Raw genomic sequence first — 23411 nt, forward strand, 5'->3', positions numbered from 1 at the left:
TCTCTCTCTCTCTCTCTCTCTCTCTCTCTCTCTCTCTCTCTCTCTCTCTCCCCTTCCTGTGTGTGTGTGTATGTGTGTGTGTGTGTGTGTGTGTGTGTGTGTGTGAGGTTGTGCTATTCGGGGAGATTAATTCTTCACCCAAAAGCCATAGACTATTTTGCAGAAATCGCTGCCAGCCATGAGAAAACTCTTTTCAAGTTCTTAAGGAATTACAAGAGACTCCCAAAACAATATAAGTTATTGCTGCTGCCCTTAGTCGCCTCCCAGAAGTTGAAGATAAGTCCCTGTTTTAGACACCATGATCACAGGACCCAGAAAATTTGAGCTGGAAGAAATCTAGAAGCCACTTTCCTGGGGACTCTTTCTCATAGTATGTAAAGGTGCTATACAAGTTTTCAGGGGAGGGAAGTAATCAAAAGGCCATAAAGGTGACAACCTTTATGAACGTCAACAATGACAGGCAGGCAAGACTACTAAAGGAGCAATAGTAGCACTCATCTCTTTGCAATAACCAGTAGCTGACTAATTGGACGTAAGGCCCACACAACAGGAGAAAAGTCTTGCCCAGTAATGCAAACCAATCCAGGGCTAGTGAGATCACAGACCATAGAGAACAATGTACTACTGGAATTTTACTAAACCAAGGCAATTCCTAATTTCATTCTAAGTACTTATCCTTACACCCACAGAGAAATGTTGCTTTCATACCTCAACAAAGAAACTTCTCTTTGCAGCAGATGGAGACCATTACAAAAAGCCTCAGTTGCCACAGCTGATCAACTAATAGAAAACAACTGATGTTGGGTGCCCAGTCTCAAACAACACAACCTCCACACCTAGTGTGTAAGGTACACTAAGGATGAAAAGTACATTTATATTGCAAAAACTTCATTAGATATCTTAGTTTTGCTAGGATGTGGCATCTTGTAAACATGTTAAGAAATTTTTGGTGATACCATAGTTCACACAATAAGAAATGGGGGCATCAAGGAAGCACACGTCCATGAGGAAGTTTTTTTTTTTTTGCTTCTATTCTTGCTCTTCTTCTTCTCTTCCTTCTTCTCCCTCTGGCCATTGGTGCCATATTGAAAATTGCTCATGTTGAGGAAATGGACTCAAACACATTAACCTAAAGGGAACAGAGCCACCAGAGGCTCCTTGGAATGGATTAAGTCAAATTAGATATAAATCCCACCACATACTGGTATTAAAGTATTTGTCTGGGAATCTGCTTCTGCCCATTGTTGACTTGAGCTAATAAAGTCATTGAATGTATGGTTTTCATGGGACTAAACATCCCATCTATCACAGTTCTTCGGAGTTATACAATTGTTTGAAAAGTGTTTCCTAGACTGCTCTGTGACTTTGGATTTTAGCCATTATGGTATGAGCAGGCATGGTGGCTGTGGTAAGTTAACATCTGCATTCATCCTGAGTTTGAGATGGCAAGCACATAAGATTATGACATGATTGCAATGTTCATCAATAATCACTATCTACGGCCACTCCTCTAAGGCAGAGCTGGGTGCACATCATCAATAGTCCCACAGCACCTTCCAATCAGTTCAAGTTTTGGTTCACGTTATTCTTATCCCTTTGTTCTTTCCTTGAGATTCAGCCTAACCTGGGGCAAAACACTAAGGTAGGACCTCATTCCAAATACTGTGTGTTGATCAGTGGGTGAATGACCAAACACACACAGGGAAAAATGGGGGATGCATGGCTTCTGCACTTCAATGGGAATACTAATGAGACAGAAAATACTAAAGGTATAGTTTCTTCATGAACATAAACTTTGAGCGTTAACTATTCCTATTACTCCACTAACTGTTAAATACAAGGAAACAAGACTGGAAATCCTATTTTAAAAAATTATACTAATCGGTATTTCTACTGCAAATTTCTACTGAAAGTGAGCTGACAGTTTTCCTTTGGCTATCTTCACTTCTGCACTCAGCCTGTGATGTAATTTTTTTCCTGTCTCTCAAACAATCACGTGTTCCAGTTGCTGGAACATTAGGTTAATGACACAACATTGAACCAAACACAGATAGAGTCAAGTTGCTAAGCTCCTGTCTAGTTTTGATTGGAGGGTCATAAAAATAAACCATTCTCTCAGTTTGGTCTTGACAACTCACAGAAAAACACCTTGTGTATGTCAAACGACACTAGCTTTGAAAAGCTTCAGATGCCTTCAAGATTGGACACCACCGATTCTCACATCATTTCCACCTAGGAGAGGAACAGAGCATCCACTCTGGAGTTGTTAAATACTTGGTGTACTTTGAACATGTTGCAAAGAGGATATGCCTTAAAAGACAATGTTAATACCAAAGCATGAATGCAACAAATGGGCTACAGGGTATGCATGAAGTTAAGTAAGAAAACCTGTCCTTCAGAGATCATGAAGATGATACAGGAGAATTGACCAGGATTGAGGTCTGGGAAAATACCATGGCAACACCTTGAGATGTCCTTGAGTCAGAATATTACTTGACATTCTTGGTTTACCACCTTTTAACTTGGGTTTCTTTTTAATATATTACTTTTTTTACCCTACTTTTCCATCCGGCCTAATCCTACAATTTCACTTTACTCCTAGTTCCTTCTTTCTGGGGATTGGTGAACTCAGCTTGGAATCTTTGCTCTGTGGGGAAACGACAGTCACCAGTCAACATAGAGACCAGTCACATGATCTTCGATCCCTTTCTGACTCCTCTGCGCATCAACACTGGAGGCAGGAAGGTAAGGCACAACGCCACAATGTTGCTTCCATGATGATGGGTGATGCTAATTGTCTAGGCTGGCCTTCTGGATCTTGGTTTCTGTGATGATAACAGACCGCAAAAGCATACCTAACAAATATAACTAAGTCCAAATAGTGCTTTTCCTCCTTCATAATCCCATGTGTCTCTCAACTCAAAACCACCAGGAATCTGTTGGTGGTCCTAACCATTGGTATCCTAAGAAGGTCGGAACTCAACGCGGCTGACTCCCTTGCCTACCATGCTGGAAAATCATTCCTCTGAGATTTCTTCTCTTGGTCTTCATTTAATTGCACTGAAGTAGAAGGAATTTATTTTAACAAAAGTAAAATCAGACGTTTATCATCCTGGGAGGGAAAACAAACAACAATCACCTGAGATGATTTATAAGAAAATCAATAATTAATCTTCCTAGGGGCATCTTGCTGGCTAAGAATCCTCCCTTCTGCCCAGAAATGCTGAGCTATGCTTTGTCATTCCTATTCCAGACTCAGTCTTGACCTCTCCTCCCTCCCGCCAGGAGCACATCCTTAATTTGTGAAGGGCATAGTGCCTTTGGGGGCTGCTCACTGAAAGAATCTGGTATTTCTCTTGCTGACTTGTTTCTGTTTCACTGCCTTTTACTGTTGGCTAGAATGTTGGAATTGGGGAAAATGCACACGCATAGAAAATTGTGTTTGAAGGTGATTTTGTTGTTGTGAATTCAAGAGAATGAAAAGTTACTTGTGTGCAAAAAAGCTAGGATTGAAATTATAGGTGCCTGTTATTCCTGGCAGATTCTTCTCCACAACTGGATTGTTCAAGCTCTGCCCCTCTTCCTTCTCTGCAGTCTGTTACCCATCCACACCATTCTACTTGGATGTTCATTTTTACCCTTTCTGATATTTTGAAACATGTATTCTACCATGTCCCTTTCACATGCACACACACACACACACACACACACACACACACACACACACACACACACACAATGATGACTCACCAAAAGCTTGTTAGCAACTGTACCAGGTTTTAAGAAGCATTGCTGGGGACTCGAGTGATACCTTTAGTGAGGGACATGCTTACCAGTATCTGAACCTCCAGTGAATGGTAGGTGAGGCCAGGCAGAACCCAGGCTGGCTAGCCATCCAGTTTAACCAGAAAGGCCAACTGCAGGTTCAGTGGGAGACCTTGTCTCAAAACCTAGAGTGGAATGTGAAAGGCCCCTGGCCTCCACATTCCCATATTCAGGTTAGCACATTTGTACACACACATGCACACACATACATGCACACACACATATGTTACACATATACATGTGAATATGAATCCTGTTTCCAAGTAGAAAAACATCAAGTCATTGCATATGAGATTGAGAATATTTAGCTATGCAGTATTTGGATGCTCTTTTAAAAATGATTTAGATCCGGGCTGTGGTGACACACACCTTTAATCCCAGCACTCGGAGGCAGACACAGGCAGATCTCTGTGAGTTCGAGGCCAGCTTGGTTTATAAGAGCTAGTTCCAGGACAGGCTCCAAAGTTACAGAGAAAGCCTGTCTTGAAAAAAAAATATTGGAAATGATGTTTGGTTTTTTTGTTTTGTTTTGTTTTGAACAAAACCATTCTAATTGCTCCAATGGCAATTATATTTTTATGAATTTTAAAATAATCTCGATACAGCTCACATATACAACTTGTTCTATATAAACTGCTCATTTGAAGTCACAGGCATGTTACTTTTCTGATCAGCATTTATAAGTGAGAGTTTCAGCTTAAGTAAACATTGAGTTATCTTTTCTTTGTTGGAGAGGATGACAAGCGGCATCCTCTCCATTCATCCCGGGCAAACAGTAACATACACAAACACCGAAGACATGTTTGCTGCCTAGGTTTCATGAAAATCATGAAAAGCACCCAGGTGCTTGTGGGTAGAGCAGAAGATGTTGATGAAAGCAGACATCAAGTCCTGAAACTGGTGAAATGGATAATTTCCTAAGAGTTGTGGAATGCCTAGTGTTTTAACCGTATAGCTCTTTCTCCTCCCGGGTGACATTCATTCGTATATTTTATCAGTTTATTTATAACAAATGGAATGGTTTTCCTGACGTCTTTCTCAGCATGTTCATTATTGGCAGACCAAAAAAAAAAAGCTTCTGACTTTTATATTCTGACTTTGCTGAAAATGTTCATCAGATCTAAGAATTTTCTGCTGAAGTCTTTGGAGTCTTTTAAGTATAAGACGATATCATGCAAAAATAAAGATACGTTGGTAATTGGAGGGAGAACACGAGCAAGGATGTCAGGATCACGGGGGGTGCACCCACCCACTGAGACAGTGGGGGCTGATCTATTGGGAGCTCACCAAGGCCAGCTGGACTGTGACTGAAAAAGCATGGGATAAAACCGGACTCTCTGATCATGGCGAACAATGAGGACTGATGAGAAGCCAAGGTCAATGGCAAGGGGTTTTGATCCTACTTCATGTTCCGGCTTGGTGGGAGCCTAGCCAGTTTGGATGTTCACCTTCCTAGACATGGACGGAGGGGGGAGGACCTTGGACTTTCCACAGGGCAGGGAACCCTGACTGCTCTTTGGATTGGAGAGGGGGGGGGAGGGGGGGGGGGGGGGGGGGAGAAGAGGGGGGGGAGGGAGAGGGAAATGGAAGACTGGGAGGAGGCGGAAACTTTTTTTTCCTATTCTCAATAAAAAAAAATAAAAATAAATAAATAAATAAAGATATGTTAGTTTTATTTGATTATTTCCATTGTATTTCCTTCACACCTTATTGCTCTAGCAAGGACTCTAACCACAATATTGAAGAAGTAGACACCTTTGGCTCATCCTTGATATAAAACAAAGTGTTTTTAGTATTTCTACAGAGTCCAATGTTGGCTATGCATTTGTTGTATATAATGTATAAGAAGGGAAAACGTGGGGCACATGGGGGGGAGAAAACACTGTGTTTTCTCTCATGTGCAGTCTAGACATTGTACACATACACACACATATGTGTGTATATATATGGGGAGATATTTAGTAAAGGAAGGGGTCCAGTGGAGTGGGTGAGAGGAGTAAGAGAGGGCAATAAAAGGATGGGCATGATCAATTAACAATGATTTACATACATGAACATGTCATAATGAAACCCATTATTTTGTATGCTAATTAAAATACTATTCTTGAAAGATAGGACAACATTGCAGTAGATGTTCAAAGTGATTTTAGGTAAAGTATGCATTGGGAGTAGAAAGGAAAAATGGCAAATTGGCACCGAATCAATGCGGATTCCTCCTTTGGTTGTGTCATCTTAGAAGGAAGCGTTGATATAAAACAAAGAAAGAGCCATTTCCTTCTAATGCATTGGGAAAAAAGGAATCTGTTTCTCATATATTAGAATATTTTTGTTGATTTGGGCCTTTTGTTTGTTTTTCAGAATTTTTTTTATCATTTTCAGTTCAGTACATTGTACCTGTTCCAAATCAATTTGCAAAGGCATCAGAGTTTGCGATTTTGGAAACATTTTCTATGACAATGAAAATATTTATATCTGGCATTACTTGTGTTGTCAGGGGTTTGATGAGCTCAGAGCTGGCTGGTGGTGCCCTTTATATTTATGTAAGGCAGGAAATAAAATATACACAGAGGCAGGAGATGAAAAGCCCAAACTTGACAGACAATAGCAAAATCACGTCTCAAGCTTTGGAAAGCTGGGGTTTAATGACTTGTTTTGGAAGTAAGGATTCAGAACACTGCTCTGATTTTAGACTTTTGCCTTAAAGAAATGTCCAGTTCAAAGGGTTTGAAAATCGCCCTGTTAGACGAGATGTTTTGTAGAACTGGGAGAAGGTGCCACATTTTCAAACCTGAGATCAGTTAGATGTCAGTAGGTTAAATGCACCCCAGTAAGTGTGTTTCATGTCACATTTTTATCTGTGAACATTATTCCTTCTGGCATTTAAATGTGTCTTTTTTTGCACAAAACCATGAAACAGCTCTGCCAAGGCCCCGGCTTGTCTTTTTATGTTTATTTTACTATATCTGATTTAACCCAGAGCTTGGATGAGGGGGATAAGGGATTTTATTAATATAGGCAAGAACTGAAACCAACCCCAAGATAAGAACAACCAGGACTGAAAATGATTAGATGAGAATCAAAATGTTCTATAACTTGAATATCATAGAGACATTCTGCTTATATATGTTAATACATGTATGTGCATGTTCATGTGTGTGCATGCACATGTGTGTACATGTGTGCATTGTGCATGTATCCACGTCCTTGTTCAGGCCAGAGGACAATCTAGGTGTCGTTTCCCTGGAGATGCCCTCCTTGTTTTATAAGACAGATTCCTACACTGGGCTGGAGCTGGCCAAGTAGGCTGGATGACTGGCAGACCTCACAGATCCACTTGTGTCTATCTCCTCAGCAATGGATTACAAGCACGCATCAGCACACTTGTGTTTTGTTATATAGTCCTGGGGACTGAATACAGGCCCCTTTGTGTGTGCAATAAGCGCTCTACTTACTGAGCTATCACCTCAGTTCCCGATAATACGTTTTATTAAATAATAGTCATTTCCTTCACCTTTTGAGTTGCCTATTCAATGATATTTCATAAGCAATGATTTTCTTCTCTGAGGAGGTAGTCTAAGATAATATATAAGATCTTTAAAAATGAAACCAAAATAACTGCTGATCGTCTGCGAGTTGCAGGGAGCTGCTTGTTCCTCCCTGCCACTCAGAACCAAAATAATCACACAGAAACTGGATTAATTAAGTCACTGCTTGGCCCATTAGCTCTAGCTTCTTATTGGCTAACTCTTACATATTAATTCAACCCATTTTTATTAATTTGTGTATCACCACGTGGCTGTGGTTTACCAGCTAAAGTTTCCTCTGGCTCCTGTGGGGCTGAATGGCTTCTCTCTGACTCTGTCTTCTTCTTCCCAGCTTTTGTTTAGTTTTCCCTGCCTGGCTCTGTTTCCCTATAGCTCTGCTAAAGGCCTGAGCAGTTCCTTTATTTTCCAATGATATTTACAGCATACAGAGGGGAATCCCACATCACCTCCCCTTTCCTGTTTAAATAATAAGGAAGGTTTTAACTTTAACATAGCAAGATTACATACAGCAAAACAAGCATCAAGCAATAATTAAAGTTACAATGTTTATTTACTTTATCTTTTATCATTACTAAGGAAAACTATAACTATAAATTTTTCAATTCCATCAAAGACTCCAGAAGGATATAATATTACCTAAGTAAACAGGAAGTACATTGTAAGCAACTTCCAAAACTCTAGAGTTGACATAGGCATCTTGGTACCTGGACAGTCACCCAAAGTTCTTCTGTACCATTGGGGCATCTGTCTTCAGCCTACACACCCATAGTATCCAGCAGACTTTTCCATGAAGCAGGAAATTTCAAAGACAGTTCCGCCTATATTGGCAGTTTGTCAGTCACTTTCTTTTGTGTCCTGCAGAATATCTAGCAGACTCTTTCATGAAGCAGGGACCCCAAAGGATTTTCTCACCTTTAGGCAAGTTCAGCAGTCATTTCTCTGTGGGTCCTGCATCTCCAGTTCATCAAGCAGTCCAGGAAAGAACAGTTTCTTGCCCAAACGGCTAACCAAGGCTTCCATAAGAAGTCTCTTTGATGCCCATCTTCTTCTTGAAATAACTGGTGCTGCTTGGAGCAGGTATATCTGATAGTCATGAAAAGTCCTAAGATTTTAAAACATTTTAAATGCCATATTTTGAAGGTCTCTGAAAGATTTGAAGAATGACTATCCATCTGAAATATATCCCTGTACACCTAGAAAATGTACTATGACTACAAGTTTGACTTTTATAGATGTTTCTCATTTATCTATATTTCTTAATTATACATTACAATTTTAAATGAGCTGGATAAACACAATATCTTAATCAAGATCAGAAATACATATAACAAAATTTACCTTAAATTTCTATCAATAAATAAGATCCATACCAATGCAAATCTCTATAGCATAACCTCCTATAAATGTAAACAAACATTTATAGACAATATTTGGGAATACCAAAATAATAACACAGAAGCTGTATTAATTAAATCACTGCTTGGCCCATTAGCTCAAGCTTCTTACTGGCTAACTCTTACATATTAATTTAACCCATTTTTATTAATTTGTGTATCACCACGTGGCTGTGGCTTACTGGCTAAAGTTTCATCTGTCTCCAGCAAGGCTACATGGCTTCTCTCTGACCCTGCCTTCTTCCTTCCAACATTTAGTTTGGTTTTCCCCTTATAGTTCTGTTTCCCTATAGCTCTGCTATAGGCCCAAAGCAGTTCCTTTATTAATCAATGACATTCAAAGCATACAGGGGGAAATCCCACAGCATCTATGGGTACAGAAAATATCAGGTTCCAGTGGCCAGTTCAAAATCCAGGGTCACACAAATGGCTCTGACTAAATTTGGTGGATCACAAACAAAGTATAAAGACTCGAGTATGAGACAGGGTCCTATAAGGAGGAAGGGACACTGATGAGGTTGAGAGTGACTAGGACATATTATATACATGTATGAAGTTATTGAAGAAAATTAATAAAGTACTTTTAGTATGATCCCCTTAAACCAGTCTTGAACTAATAAATCTATTCTATATAAAGTTACTAAATCAACTCATGAATTTTAAAAATTACTGGCAGATTTTTTCAAGACTTCAAGTCAATTTTGCATAAATACAGTGGTTAGTTTTGCATTGTAGTAACCACTGTACTTATACAATTTAAGGGAGGAAAGATTAATTTTAACTCACAGTTGTAGGAAGTTTTCAGCGTACCATCAGAGTCTTCTTTTTAGCTTGCTTCTGTTCTTCTGAGAAAGAGTAGCTCTCAACTTTTATTGCATACTCTGGCTGGGAGGAACCTAGTGGGTTTGGTCTGTTTCAGGTACTTCCTGAAGCTCTTTTGAATTGTTTACCTTCCTGATTAAGGAGCATTCCTGTGGGATGGAATGTTTCATTTTCCAAGGAAACTGTTACACAACAATATCACACACACACACACACACTCACACACACACAAGCATGCATATGCACACACACACACACACACACACACACACACACACACACCAAGCAAACAACAAACATTTAAGTATATTTGCAGCCATTGTAATTCAGCTGTGTATCATCTTTCTAAAGACATATCCTGCATATGCTTTCTGTGTATCTCTTGTACCAAGTGAGGCTATGAGGCTATAGTACTCATTTTTTCTCTGAATGTATGTCACTGGAACCAGTGTTTTGGCAACAGTGTACCCTTCACTTGACGTGACTGAGGCCTTTATACCCTGCCTCTTTAATATCCACTCCCTGTGACTTCATGTGGACGTCCACCATGAAATTCTCTTGATCTCTGACTGATGATGAAATCCTTCTTCATTTGGCTTCAGTACTTCACTAATAATTCCTTTAGGACTTGCTTTATCATCTGTAGTACTTTGTCCATGCATTAGGATCTTCTTGGGATAAATAGGTTTTTATATTTTCATTTAGATCACTGAGACTGATTAGTGTAATATTATCATCGATTATCAATGGGAGGATTTATGTGGACTTATTCAAGAGTTGTTATGATTCAAAGTGAGAAAAATATGGGATGCTTTCATGATGAATGGGACCAATGTCATCAACAGAATATGTTACTAAAACTAAACTTCATGTATTGTAGTTGTCATGAGATGTTGGAAAACATAGGGAATGCGAATTGCATTTATAGGTGCAATCTTCCACTGTTACATTTCCCCATGAAGCTCATAGCCCAATTGAGCTGACCACGAATAATTATTGGTATCTGTGGTATATATCACTGTGTCCTGAGACCTTTTTTGTGTGAGTTATTTCCAGTCCTCCAAAGATTTTTAGATTTATTTGGAGAGAAAATATACATAGACAGAAGCTACATGGGAGTAATTAGTTTTTAAAAAACCATTTGAGATAATAGTGAAACAGATACTAAAGAAACTATAAAATTATTAATTAGCAAGTTAATCAATTGGCCATTAATTTTGAAGGGGGATAGGAAGTTGTGTTAGATGAGCCAAGCTTTATGGAAGTGATGGAGAAAGAGGTAGCATTAAAAAGGCGACTAGAATAAAACAAAGCCTTCCGAAAAGCCTTTAAAATGTCAGATGCTCTGGAGATTACTCCATTGTGATCTGACTCCCTTGCTCATATATTTCCTCCTCCCTCTCTTTGATTGGATTCCCAGGTCTTGGCATGGTGCTTGGTTGTGGATCTATGGATCCGGTTCCATCAGTTGCTGGATGAAGGCTCTATGATGATAGTTGGGGTATTTACCAATTTGATTATAGGGGAAGGCCAGTTTGGGCTCCCTCTCCACCATTGCTAGGAGTCTTAGCTGGACGTGAGACAGGGAGGGGGCAGAAGGAGGGGAGAGAGAAGTGTGGACAAAATGTAAAATAGAATTTAAAAAAATAAATTAAAAGAAAACGTGTCGGATGCTCCGACCCCAGGTATGCAAAATTAAAAAAATGTTAAGACGGATCCAGGTTTTCATCTGAATGAGGTTGCTGTGGCACTGGATTTTACTGAATAACTATGGTGAACTTCCACAGATAATGCTTCTCACCTGTTTAAAACTCATCAAGCTGCTTAGAAACACCACACGCTTTTTTACACAAAAACCCTGATGTGGAAACTGTATGTACATGGTTTTATGTATATTTGTGATGTAGATTAGGTCTTTAGCACCAGACCTGTTGAAAAAGTACATGCACTTTGTTGAAATTGGGGCAGCAGGGCTGCGTCCCCATCACCCCGGCCGCCTGCTAGCTCATGCCCGAAATAACAACACACAAATTGTATTCTGTTAAACACTGCTTGCCCATTATATCTAACCTCTTCTCGGCTAACTCTCTCACCTGGACTAGCCCATTTCTAATAATGTGTGTAAGCACCCCAAGGTGCGCTTACCGGGAAGATTCTAACCTACGTCCATCTTGGGTCGGAGCTTCATCGCGTGTGCCTCAGAGAGCAGAGCTATCGGGAGAGTGGAGCATGGCATCTCTGCTCCAGAGCACAGAGCTGTCGAGTCTCTCTGGGAGCAGAGCAGAGTCTGACTCACTTCCTCTTCCTCCCAGCATCCTATTCTGTTTACTCCTCCCACCTATGCTTTAACCTATCAGGGCCAAGCAGTTTCTTTATTGCTCAATGACCTTCCTCCATCAGCACTTCTTACTCATCAGTATTTTGTCATTTTCATATACTGATGATGTCTTTGTTCTGAAAAAAGCAATGAGGTGTCTACTTCCCGAAATCTAACTTGAAGCAACAAGGAAAAGGTGAGTGATGTGACATAGACAGTGTGGAAACATGAAGGTATTATGGTGATAGTATATCAGAGAAAGCGATGCTTGCAGTCGGATGTGGATATGGAAACTTCAAAGGGCAGAATTTTAAACCATCATACTTAAAATGGAAACACGATCTCATTGCTACATAGAAGATGACACTAGGCGAGTGGGCAGCCCTTAAAAAGAAATTATAGTAATATGATTGCAAATGTCAGTAGCAGAGAAAGAAACGGGTAGAAGTGAAGGATGTAGACTAGACTGCATGGGGAGTTTTGACAGAAATAGCATTTCTGAATGACACGTAAGAGATGTGAGAAGAGGGCTTAGATCCAAGGAGGAGGATGAAGGGAGAAATGATTCATAATCTTAGTGAATAATGTCTAGAATAAATGGATGCTTCCAGGAAATGAGGGAGATTTCGAAAGTTGAAGTTAGAGGAAATAGACGCAGTGACAACACATCAGTGCCCACTGAGAAAGGGGTAGGTGGAAAAGAGATGTCCGTAGATAAATCATATTGAGACCAGGGATTGAGTTTCATATTGCCACCTATTGGCATGTGTGAGAACTCAGCCTTCTCTCAGCTTCATATATCATACTGACATCTACCTTCTACAAGAAAAAATACATTTGTTAGGCAGGCTAAAGGGTAAGCTATCAGACATCAGTAAGTAAAAACATCCTATACAATTGTTATCTGATATCAAAGGTACTATCGTTGATGTTAGTAAAAAAAAAAAAAAGCTTAGCTCACATCGGAATGTCTCTGTCAAAGATGCTAATGCTCGTGTTAGAGTTGGTAACAGATGTGCCAAGTTCTTCAGATAATAGATGAAGAATTCAGAGACACCTTACTAGTGGCTCCCAACCCTAGAGAATGAAACTCCATGAGCATGAAGGGTAATGTTTTTCCCTCAGTATTTATTTCTAAAAAGAACCACAGATATAGATGGGCACAATAGGCTCTAAAATTGCTATGTGTGAGAAATATGGATGAAACGCATGAAAATATGCTTCTTGTGAGTAAAGATCCCGGAAAAGTTGCCAGGATAATTCAGCATGATTACTTAGGGCACAGAGGTCTACTTTTATGAGTGTGACCCTGGCTGTGAAATACCCTTCACTAAGAGATATTCTAGGTGTGAGAACTTACAATGCTGAAGTTGATTCAGTACTGGGAAAGTCATTGAAAGAGAAGTAAAGAAGAGGAGCAAAGAGATTACAAGAAGAACGGGCATGTGACATTTAAGTTTTTCCTGTCCTAACTTCCCTGATGTGGGAAGTCCTTCTGTATATGTGTTGCTTTTATTGGTTAATGAACAAAGCTGTTTTGGCCTATGGCAGGGCAGAATACAGCCAGTGTGGAAGAGGTAAATAGATAAAGTAGGCAGAAGCAAGGAGACACCATGAAGTTGCCAAAGAAGGACACACCGGAACCTTATTGGTAGACTACAGCTTAGTGGTGATACACAGATAGAAATGGGTTAATTTAAAATGTAAAAGTTAGTTAATAAGAAGCCTGAGCTAATAGACCAAACAGTGCTGTAATTAATATAGTTTCTGTGTGATTATTCAAGTCTAGGAGGCGAAAAAATGAATGTCAATATACACTTCCCATCCATTTACCCAACCACCCATCCATCCATCTATTCACCACCTATCAGTCCATCCATCCATCCATCCATCCATCCATCCATCCATCCATCTGTCATCTATCTGTGTATTTTAAGTTTTATCTATTCTATCTTCCCATCCATCAATCCATTTATTCATCCAAACCTCTATTCATTCATCTATCCATCTATCATCTATCTATCTATCTATCTATCTATCTATCTATCTATCTGTATATCTATGTTCTATGTATATATCTATCAACTTACCTGAAGGGAAACTATCTTAATTAGTAATTTCAAATGCCTTATGATTGTTCTTTTCTTATGCATCCTCAGCTAAGCAGAATTAGCCCTGGTGTTTACAAGTGACCTAGGCAAGATTTCAGTTCAAAACAGGAACCAGAGCTGTGTGGAAATTGAATGGCCTTCTGTTACACTGAAACCACAGAAAGTCAGAGTTCTGACAAGCACAAAGGGCCACTTGAGATTGTCGAACACACTGAATTCAGATGAGCATTTTGAGTTCATCCTTCCCATTTGGGATTTTGGCAGCTGTATAGTGGTTAGACAGGGCACAAGAAATGTATTTTCTTGAGGCTGACCCTGGAATAAAGATATAATGAGGATGTTACCCCTTCCTTAAGGAAAATTCCCTTTGAGGCACTAGTTTCAGATTGGAAAAAAAAATGCATTGCTTTCTTTCTTTCTTTCTCTACCAAAATTACGTCTCAAAATTTGCAAATGCAGAACTCTCTCTCCTTGAGCATAATTTCCTTATGATTGGCTGGAGTGGACAATTCAGGGCAAAAGGCATGTTGCCCAAGAAAATGTTTAGATTAAAGATAAAGAAAAGAAGTCAAGAAAATTGTGTTTGTTCTTGGAGTAGTGCTTTCAGAATTGCAAGTTTTCAGTGGGTAGCGATGCGGTAATAAAAGATGTGCTGAATGAGGAAGACTCAGATGCTGTGTTCTGAGTCAGAGTATAGACTCAGTTCAGAGTTGCTCTGCGATGGGTATCATTGCCACCCTTAAGTCTGGGCTGAGGGTTACTTCTCACTGTCTTGGCAGCTCCTTGTGATGTTTACCTTTTAATATCATTCAGGAAATTAATGCAGGCATTAGACAAGTCTCCCAAGAAAACACCTGGCTGTGGGCTTTCATGGTTTATAAATGCATCTAATTCTCATCCCACCCCTCTGGCGAGCAATCCTTTTTCTTGCTTCCCTCTTCTGTTTCTTGTTCCTTTCTTTCCTCTATATGTCTCATCCTTTCCCCTGTTATTACTCTATTTCTCATTCTTGTTCACATCCATTTCTCTCACGTGTGATATCCTCTTGCTCTCTCATCTCTCCCCATCTCTCTTAATCTTCTTCCTCCTCTTCTGATCATGAATACACATGACCAAGGAAACAGTACCTTCTCCTTTGTGCACCACCAAGGAATGAGTTCTTATTTCACAGAACATTGTAATTAAATGTATAAATATTAATAATTGTGTGATCTGGGAGATGATATTGAATGGGGCGGGTAATCCCAGTTACCCAGAAACTGAGAATAATTTCTTTAAGAGAATATGGGAAATGTTAAGTCATTATATTTAATCATACAATGTTGCATTTAGAGAGTATAAATAATTAAGTATCTGATAGATAATCAGACTTAATTTTTCTGATGAAAATTGAATGTAATGTAGATAAAATTTTACTAATGCTACATACAATATTAAGAGTAACCCACCTATTTAGCACCATAAATGCTTTGGATAAAGTGTTGGGATACACAATTAATATACAAAACTTGGTAGCCTTCCTATATATTAATGAAACAAGACTGAAAACCAGAGGAACATCATTCATAATCACATAAAAAGTAATTAAACTATCCTACACCAACTTTTCAAAGCCCATTTTGTGTGTCTTCCCACCTCCGTTATCAGTGATATCAAGTTGGCAACTTAAACACATCACAGCAGAAATGTTCACACTACAGGAATCTGTGAATGCTATGCATCTGGTGGCATGTTTTTCTAACATACTGGCTGATTCAAATCTACCGGCATAACGATGCTCTTAGGAGTCAGGGTAATTCCCAGAGTACTACAACCAATCCTTACAGAGTCTGAGAAACCAGTCGAAATGAATCACCAATAATGTTGATTGTAGCTGAAAGTGAAAAATATTTTAGATTTATCAGAACTGTACTTAGCAGGAATGAGTCTAGAGGCCACAGGATGGCTGGCTACAGAAAGCTGCAGGCTGAGTTGCTTACATTCAGGATCCCATATTATCCAACTCCAGTTTCTGTGGCCTGCTCCACAAAGTCTGGAGGGTGAAGGGAGTGTAAGGTCTGTGGGAATCTTGCTGCTCTAACCTTCATTCTAATGTCTCTCTAAAAATTTCTCTTCTTCCTTCTTTCCTTCCTACAAGCCATATTCCTCCAATATCTTTACCAATGTAAGCTTTTCATACTCCATAACCTGAATGTTCCTGAACTGCTTTATAACCTCAGGTGCCCACCCCCACCCTTGCCCAAGCTTCCTTTCAGTGACACTATTCTTCCCACAGCACGGCAAGCAGCGCTGTAAATGCGTGTTCTTGGCATGTTCAAAAGCACAAAGCAAAGAGGGAGGCATCTCTTAGGATTTTTCTAAACAAGAGATCTTTATCCTACACACTCTCTTTTAGTGATTACTTCACAGTTTCTGAGCCCCAAAAAAGTTAAGATTAAAAGCATTATGGGGAAGTGAGGGAACGGCGCTTCACTGGGCAGCTTTGAGCCCATGCCGTTCAATCAATTCAGAGCATTACTGGACATTTTCCTCAAGAGTGAAATATACGACAACTGCCAAGATTTCCTTTTGTGATTACAAAAAGGACAGATAGTGGAGCAAGCCATATTTCAGCACCACAGGGATCTAAAAAAAATGAACTGCTAAAAACGGCCCAGAAGGAATGAATAGCAATAAGACATCAATGTCATCCGTGTACTGATTTGTGATGGATTTCCAAAAGGCATAGTGCTATGATGCTGTGATATATAGGGGCTTCCTGAAAGTTAATGACTGTGAGTTATCCACTTGGAAGAGTGTAACGGGGAAAAAGTAAGTGGTCACAGATTATATATAAACAAGTAGCAATATTAACGTAGTCACGCTGTTCTGTGTGTCCCATGTTGTTGCCCTCTATAACTTAAAAAGAAAACTGAGCGCCTAGTGATGATGTGAGAAAGTTAGATGTTACACAGATACTCTGGCTTACACGTCTCGGAAGGTTTTTAGTTTGCCATTTAGTAGATTGGGATCAATGAATATGCCTATGTTGATCACCTTTGCACAGTGAATTAATAACAGCCAGAGTTCTCTAATGGATGCATTCAAGAGGAAGCAGCAAAATCTGTTTAGATGAGCAAATGGTGTCTGCCGGTTAAGATGTTGTCTGATATTTGCACATGAATTTGTGCTTTAAATAACTGATAGAAGGCATAGGGCCTGTATGAGGTTGGCTCTTTCGATCTAAAGTCTAGGTTCCTTTTGACCCAATAGTGTGAGTGTGTGTGTGTGTGTGTGTGTGTGTGTGTGTGTACATGTGTATGCAGGTTCACATATGCATTTGCTCATAGGGCCAGAGGATACCATTAGTTGTCATTCTCTAGAAGGCTCTTTTCACCCTGTTTTTTTTTTTTTTTTTCGAGACAGGCTTTGGAGCCTGTCCGGGCACTAGCTCTGTAGACCAGGCTGGCCTCGAACTCACAGAAATCCGCCTGCCTCTGCCTCCCGAGTGCTGGGGCGCTGGGATTAAAGGCATGCGCCACCATCCCCCGGCCACCCTGGTTTTTTGAAACAAGGTTGTTCATTGGTGTAGGCTAAGGTAGCTGGCCAATGAGTCCCACGGATCTGCCTGCATTGAAATCACAACTGTGCACTGCCACACCCAGTAATTTTTATACCGCATCAGACCATGTGTGGTTACAACAAAGTACATGATAAACAGAAAGCCCTTACTAATGCTTATTGCATAAAATAATAAGTAGATACATGGAAAATGTCTCAAGTTCTAGTGTTAGGAAAAGATGAGGAAAGGAAGAGAAAATGTGACTACCTCCTAAATCCACCTACATGTATACATTTTATCATACACCTTCCTTGTAAAGGCCAGGAAACGGAAGTGTAAAGATGTGTAGAATTACAAAGGGTTATAGAGCTGGCTCCAAAATTCCATTCCTTCCCAAATGTTATACTGAAGCTGAATGTGGACAAAGATAGGCCCTGTCTATCTCAAAGGTTTAGGAAGACCTGGGCTTCACAAATCCTACTGAGAGTCCTTCCAAGACTTCTTTGACCCAATTTTCTTCTCTTTGCCATGTTTTGAGAACATAATGGAAAGTGAGTATTCACCTGTCTTCCCACCTTTCAGGCTGGTTTTAGTGTGTGTGTGTGTGTGTGTGTGTGTGTGTGTGTGTGTGAGAGAGAGAGAGAGAGAGAGAGAGAGAGACAGAGAGAGAGAGAGAGAGAGAGAGAGAGAGAGAGAGAGAGAGAGAGAGAGAGAGAGAGAGTCACTTTGTAGCTCCAGCTGGCCTGGAATTCACTATATAGACCAGACTGGCATCTCTACCTCTGCCTCCCAAGTGCTGGGATTAAAGACATGGACCATTTTTCAAGCTGTTAATGGTGGCTCTGCTTCTTATTCAGGCCAGCATTATGCATGCTTTATCCTGGTAGATGGTGCATTAGGTTTGTTTGATTTCCTGGCTGACACTCTACTCCCACACACAGTAGTCAAGCATTCCTTAAATGCATTGCTGAATTAGTAGTTAATTTCCCCAAGCCCTTCTTTCATCTTAAAGGTGCCACTTTACAATGCCTAGCACAGCTATCTCCATCGCTACGCCAGCTCTCACAGTTCAAGCCAGAGGGAAGCGCTCAGTCTTACCATCTAGGACACAGTACATATGCTTTCTCTCTCCTTAGAGTACGGTTGCACCTTCGGCTGCCTTTTCTGTTATGATAAGGGCACATCTTGGTCTTCTGCATCTGTCCTCCATTATGAACACAAATTACACTTTGGAAACTCTGATGGACACCTTTCCAAGTTACATAGGGCTCAGAGCCTCCCAGGAATTAACTTTTAAGATCCAAAGCCTCAAAGGATTAGACAACATAAAGGGCCAGTCCCTGTTTCTCCTAGGCAATCATCCTTGAAGTAGTTTCATAGGATGTGCGTAATTTAATAGAAGTGAGGCTGACGTGTCTCTGCCATTCATTTCTAAGCCTGCCCTCAGTTCTCTCTGGATCATAATGACGGCAATGGAGAGAAATCTTGGGGTTGCTCTTTTCAGTCAAGTATTAATCCTGAAAGGAATGCAAGAATGACCCTCCGTTCTCAAGTGTTACTAAATCAAAGCAATCGAATCAAAGGCATACTGTCCACACAAGACCTTTCTGTCAACTTATCCCAAGCCTCAAGGTACCTCCCTTCTGCCTGGTCCTGGGTAACACACTGTTCTTGGGAGGCTGGCCCGTGAGGGAACCTGGTCTCTCCTGCTTCTCTCATCTAGAAGTACGCTACTGTGCTCTTGCTGCATAACAGGGCACAGTTGCTCCCATCTGGGCAGTAATGATTTTTGCAAGCCAAGGAAGGGCCCTCTGCCAGTTCCTGAATGCTCCAAGTGCCCTGACCATGAAATGACTTCAGTCTTCTTTTGGGTTTAACAAAAGACAGCACAGTTTTTCCAATCTCAAAGAAGCATCTGAAAAATAAAAAAAAAAGGCCCCAGAGACTTATTTGGAAGCCATTTGAGTGACCTTGCCAGGTGAGAGCTGAGAAAGGCTCAGGCGCCAACAAAAGGATGCCTCCCCTCCTCCCCTTAGTCATGCATCTATAGAATCTTCCATGCCCAGCAATCCATCTGCCTTCACCCTTTCAAGTGCCAGACATAGCTACATCTCCTCTCTCTGCTTCTCTTGGGATTTTTGCAGCCAGCTTCCAAGTCCTCTTGGCTGTTTCCTAAGAGTGCTCAGAAACTTTTAGGTAAATGAGTTCTTAATGGCCAGAGCCAGTGGCCTTGTGATTCCTGAAGAAAAGCAAGGTAAGCTCTCTTCCACTTCCTGTGCCCAGAAAGGAAATAGCTCCCCGTCTCCTTTCCCCTGTATAAGACTGCCCTCTCCTTTGTCCCTTAGCTCCAACCTCTTATGGGTCGTCAAAGCTGTTGGCTTGAGCTTTTATACCTTACCCGAGGATCCAATCATAGTACATACAGGTGGACTGCCTAAGAGGCCCTTATTTTTCATATTTTTATGAATGCAGCATTTACATGAGTGCAACCTTATTAGAATGGACTATGAGGTGTAGATGGATTATCTTATCCTTTTGTTACCAAGGCTTTTCGAGAGGCAAAGTACGCATTGTGCTGCATGGAGCATATGAATGTTCGGCAAAATACGATAATGCGCACGCTGTCCTCTTGGGTGTGATATCGGGGAAAATGTTTTTCTCTGACAGTTTTCTATAATGGATGAAAAGATTCCCTTTCGCTGCAGCGATTGAGGCATATTATTGGAGTCAGCTAATCTGCCCCTGAAATGCTGGTATTTGAAAACCAAATTTAAGGCTTAAGACGTTTTGCTTTATGATCATTGACACTGATGTTAGTAAACTCTCTCTCTAGCTATGAAGAAGAGAAATGGCAAGCAAGATTTTTTTTTTTGCAGTTACCATTTGCTTTTTAGTAACTGTACCATATGGAGCACGGTAAATAAACCGTGAAGGTGACAGGATGCATCAGGGAAAGGATGTAGTTGGACTCTAATGGTCCTTAAGCAAGTTACTTTACTACTTCAAGCCTTCCTGGTCTGTCGGACGCAGTTAATAATAAAGAGGTCTAGTGAGGATCATAGCATATTAGATGTGCTGGCTAGTTTTATGTCTACTTGACAAGCTAAAGTCATACGAGAGGAGGGAACCTCTATTAAGAAAATGCCTCCATGAGATCTGGCTGTAAGCAAGTCTGTAGATATTCTTTTTTAATTAGTGATTGATGAGACATGGCCTAGTACATAGTAGGTGATGCTGTCTATTGGGCTGGTGGTTCTGGGTTCTATTAGAAGCCAGGCTGAGTAAGCCATGATGAGCAAGCCATTAAGTAGCATGCCTCTATGGCTTCTGTATCAGCTCCTGCCTCCAAGTTTTGGCCCTACTTGAGTTCTTGCCCTGACTTCCTTCAGTGATGGAAACATAAGCCAAATAAACCCTTTCCTCCCCAACTTGCTTTTGTTCATGATGTTTTATCATGGCAGTAGTGATTCTAACTAAGACAGAATGGGTGGGGGGCACCAGGAGTAGTTGGAGTGAAGTAGTGGTGGATGGATAAGATTAATGCACATTGTATAAATGTATAAAAGTTTCAAAGAATAAAATAGTATTAAGAAGGAAAAATCCATTATTTTGCCTACCACATACTGTTTCCACAACTTATTTTAATATTTAATTTTTGTCTTATTTTATTTTATTTGGTTTTTGCTTGTTTTATTTCATTTGGTTTTTTTTGAGAAAGGGTTTCTCTGTGTAGCCCTGGCTCTCCTGGAACTCATTTTGTAGACCAGGTTGGCCTTGAACTCAGAGATTTGCCTGTCTCTGCCTCCTAAGTGTTGGATAAGTGGCATGTACCACAATGCCTGACTAAGATTTAATTATTTTAATTTTGAATTAATTTAAATGTGTCAGTGTGCAGGTTGGTGCGCATGAGTGCAGTGCCCATGAAGGCCAGAAGAGGACGTCGGAACCCTGGAGCTATAGCTATAGGTGGTTGAGAGCTGCCTGTCTTGAGTGCTGTGAACTTAACTTGGGCCCTAGCAAATAACCCATTGCACTCTTCGTCACAGAACCGTCTCTTGAGGCTCCACGACTTATTTTTATTTTAACAGCAAAGTAGCTGACACATAATGAATGTTTACTATATTATTTGGAAACATTATCAAACTAGGAGTATCCAGAGCTTCAGGTTTTCAAATTACAACGTCCATAGTGTTTGATAGAAAATGACAACTAGGAAATTCAAAATTCTTACAGAATTTGCAGACTCTCCTATGGATACAATGAGTATTCTCTAACTGTGGATTAGTTAGACTCTTACTTGGTTTCCAGACTCCTTTTATTCATTTATTTCTACTTTCTCTCAATCTTTTGATCTTCTTCTAGATTGTTCTTATTCATTATTCCAAAATCATCATACTCAGTCTCCATCATTTCTGCACTCATCCTGGACCCAAAACATGCATTTCTGCTCCAATATAGAAGGGTTCACGTGACATGGAAAGCAAAGGTCTGGTGATGCTATACAGAGTAAGCTAACTCTATGTCTCTTACTTCAAATTGCTTGAAACTCTTCGCTGGGTCTGTTACCAAGCCAGCAATCAGAAAGCAGGATTTCTGTAAACTCTGTAAGCCATATGTGAGAATAAACATACAAAAATGAGCAATTATAACCAGTTAATTATGTTTGGATCTACAAATTATATCCATGATATTTCTCTGACTTTATCTTCAACTAACTTTGTTAGGTAGAGAATGCAGGTTCTTAGCCAGATATTGCCACAACAATTAAATTCAACCACTAACTACAAAATCTTGATGGTATGAAATGTGAACATGTTTTGTCTTAGCTATGTCTTCAGGCCTGCCGGAGCAGGTCTGACTTCATTTTCAGAGCAGGTCAGATGTATTTTGAGGTTCAGAATAAAGGGACAGAAGTTACCAATAGCCTGTTCTGTTGGCTGAGGTCAACAGTTTCCAGAGGAGAAAGTGGAAGAATACAATGCCATGTTAAGTATTGGTCTCTTGACCACATCCTCCTAGTCAAAATGCATAGCAAGCTGCAACTTCTATCCTCATTCTTTCTAAAGTCCAAATTGGTCTTTGAGAACTTAATATAAACTGCCTTTCTTTTCATTTTTTTTAATTCTCTTCTCATGCATTACATACAAATCACAGTTTTCCCTCCCTTCACTCCTCCTAGCCCCCCCTCCTTCAAAGTTCACAAAAATTAATTTGAAAGACAGTAACTAATAGACCAAAATCTATTCACTCCCCTGATAATGAATACCTTTAAGACTCATTTTGCTTTAAGAAGTTCATATTTATGGCCAGGTCATGGATTTGCTTTTTGCATTTAGTAAAGGATGCATCATGAAGGTTTCCTAAAGTAGCTCTAGGAAGAATATCTTTAACTCCAAGCCTAGGGACTTAGAGAAAAACTTTTTATTTATTTATTAAAGATTTCTGACTCTTCCCCGCCACTGCCTCCCATTTCCCTCCCCCTCCCCCAATAAAGTCACCCTCCCTCGTTAGCCCAAAGAGCAATCCCAAAGTTTCCCTGCCCTGTGGGAAGTCCAAGGACCACCCTCCTCCATCCAGGTCTAGTAAGGTGAGCATCCAAACTGCCTAGGCTCCCACAAAGCCAGTACGTGCAGTAGGATCAAAAACCCATTGCCATTGTTCTTGAGTTCTCAGTAGTCCTCACTGTCCACTATGTTTAGCGAGTCCGGTTTTAACCCAGGCTTTTTCAGATCCAGGACAGCTGGCCTTGGTGAGTTCCCAATAGAACATCCCCATTGTCTCAGTGTGTGGGTGCACCCCTCGCGGTCCTGAGTTCCTTGCTCGTGCTCTCTCTCCTTCTGCTCCTGATTTGGACCT

General features: G+C 40.3%; 1 protein-coding gene across 1 annotated transcript in view; it reads left to right on the forward strand.

The window, feature by feature from the left end:
* Ca10 (carbonic anhydrase 10) overlaps positions 1-23411 on the forward strand; it is a 475330-nt gene that overhangs the window by 183585 nt on the left and 268334 nt on the right. Inside the window, exon 3 of the mRNA XM_050156762.1 lies at positions 2603-2745. Within this exon, the coding sequence (XP_050012719.1) occupies positions 2603-2745 (143 nt within the window). The remainder of the gene's footprint in view (positions 1-2602; positions 2746-23411) is intronic.

This window comes from Alexandromys fortis, unplaced genomic scaffold, assembly GCF_014885135.2.
Source record: "Alexandromys fortis isolate MF-2015 unplaced genomic scaffold, M_Fortis_MF-2015_v1.1 scaffold_31, whole genome shotgun sequence".
Lineage (NCBI taxonomy): Eukaryota > Metazoa > Chordata > Mammalia > Rodentia > Cricetidae > Alexandromys > Alexandromys fortis.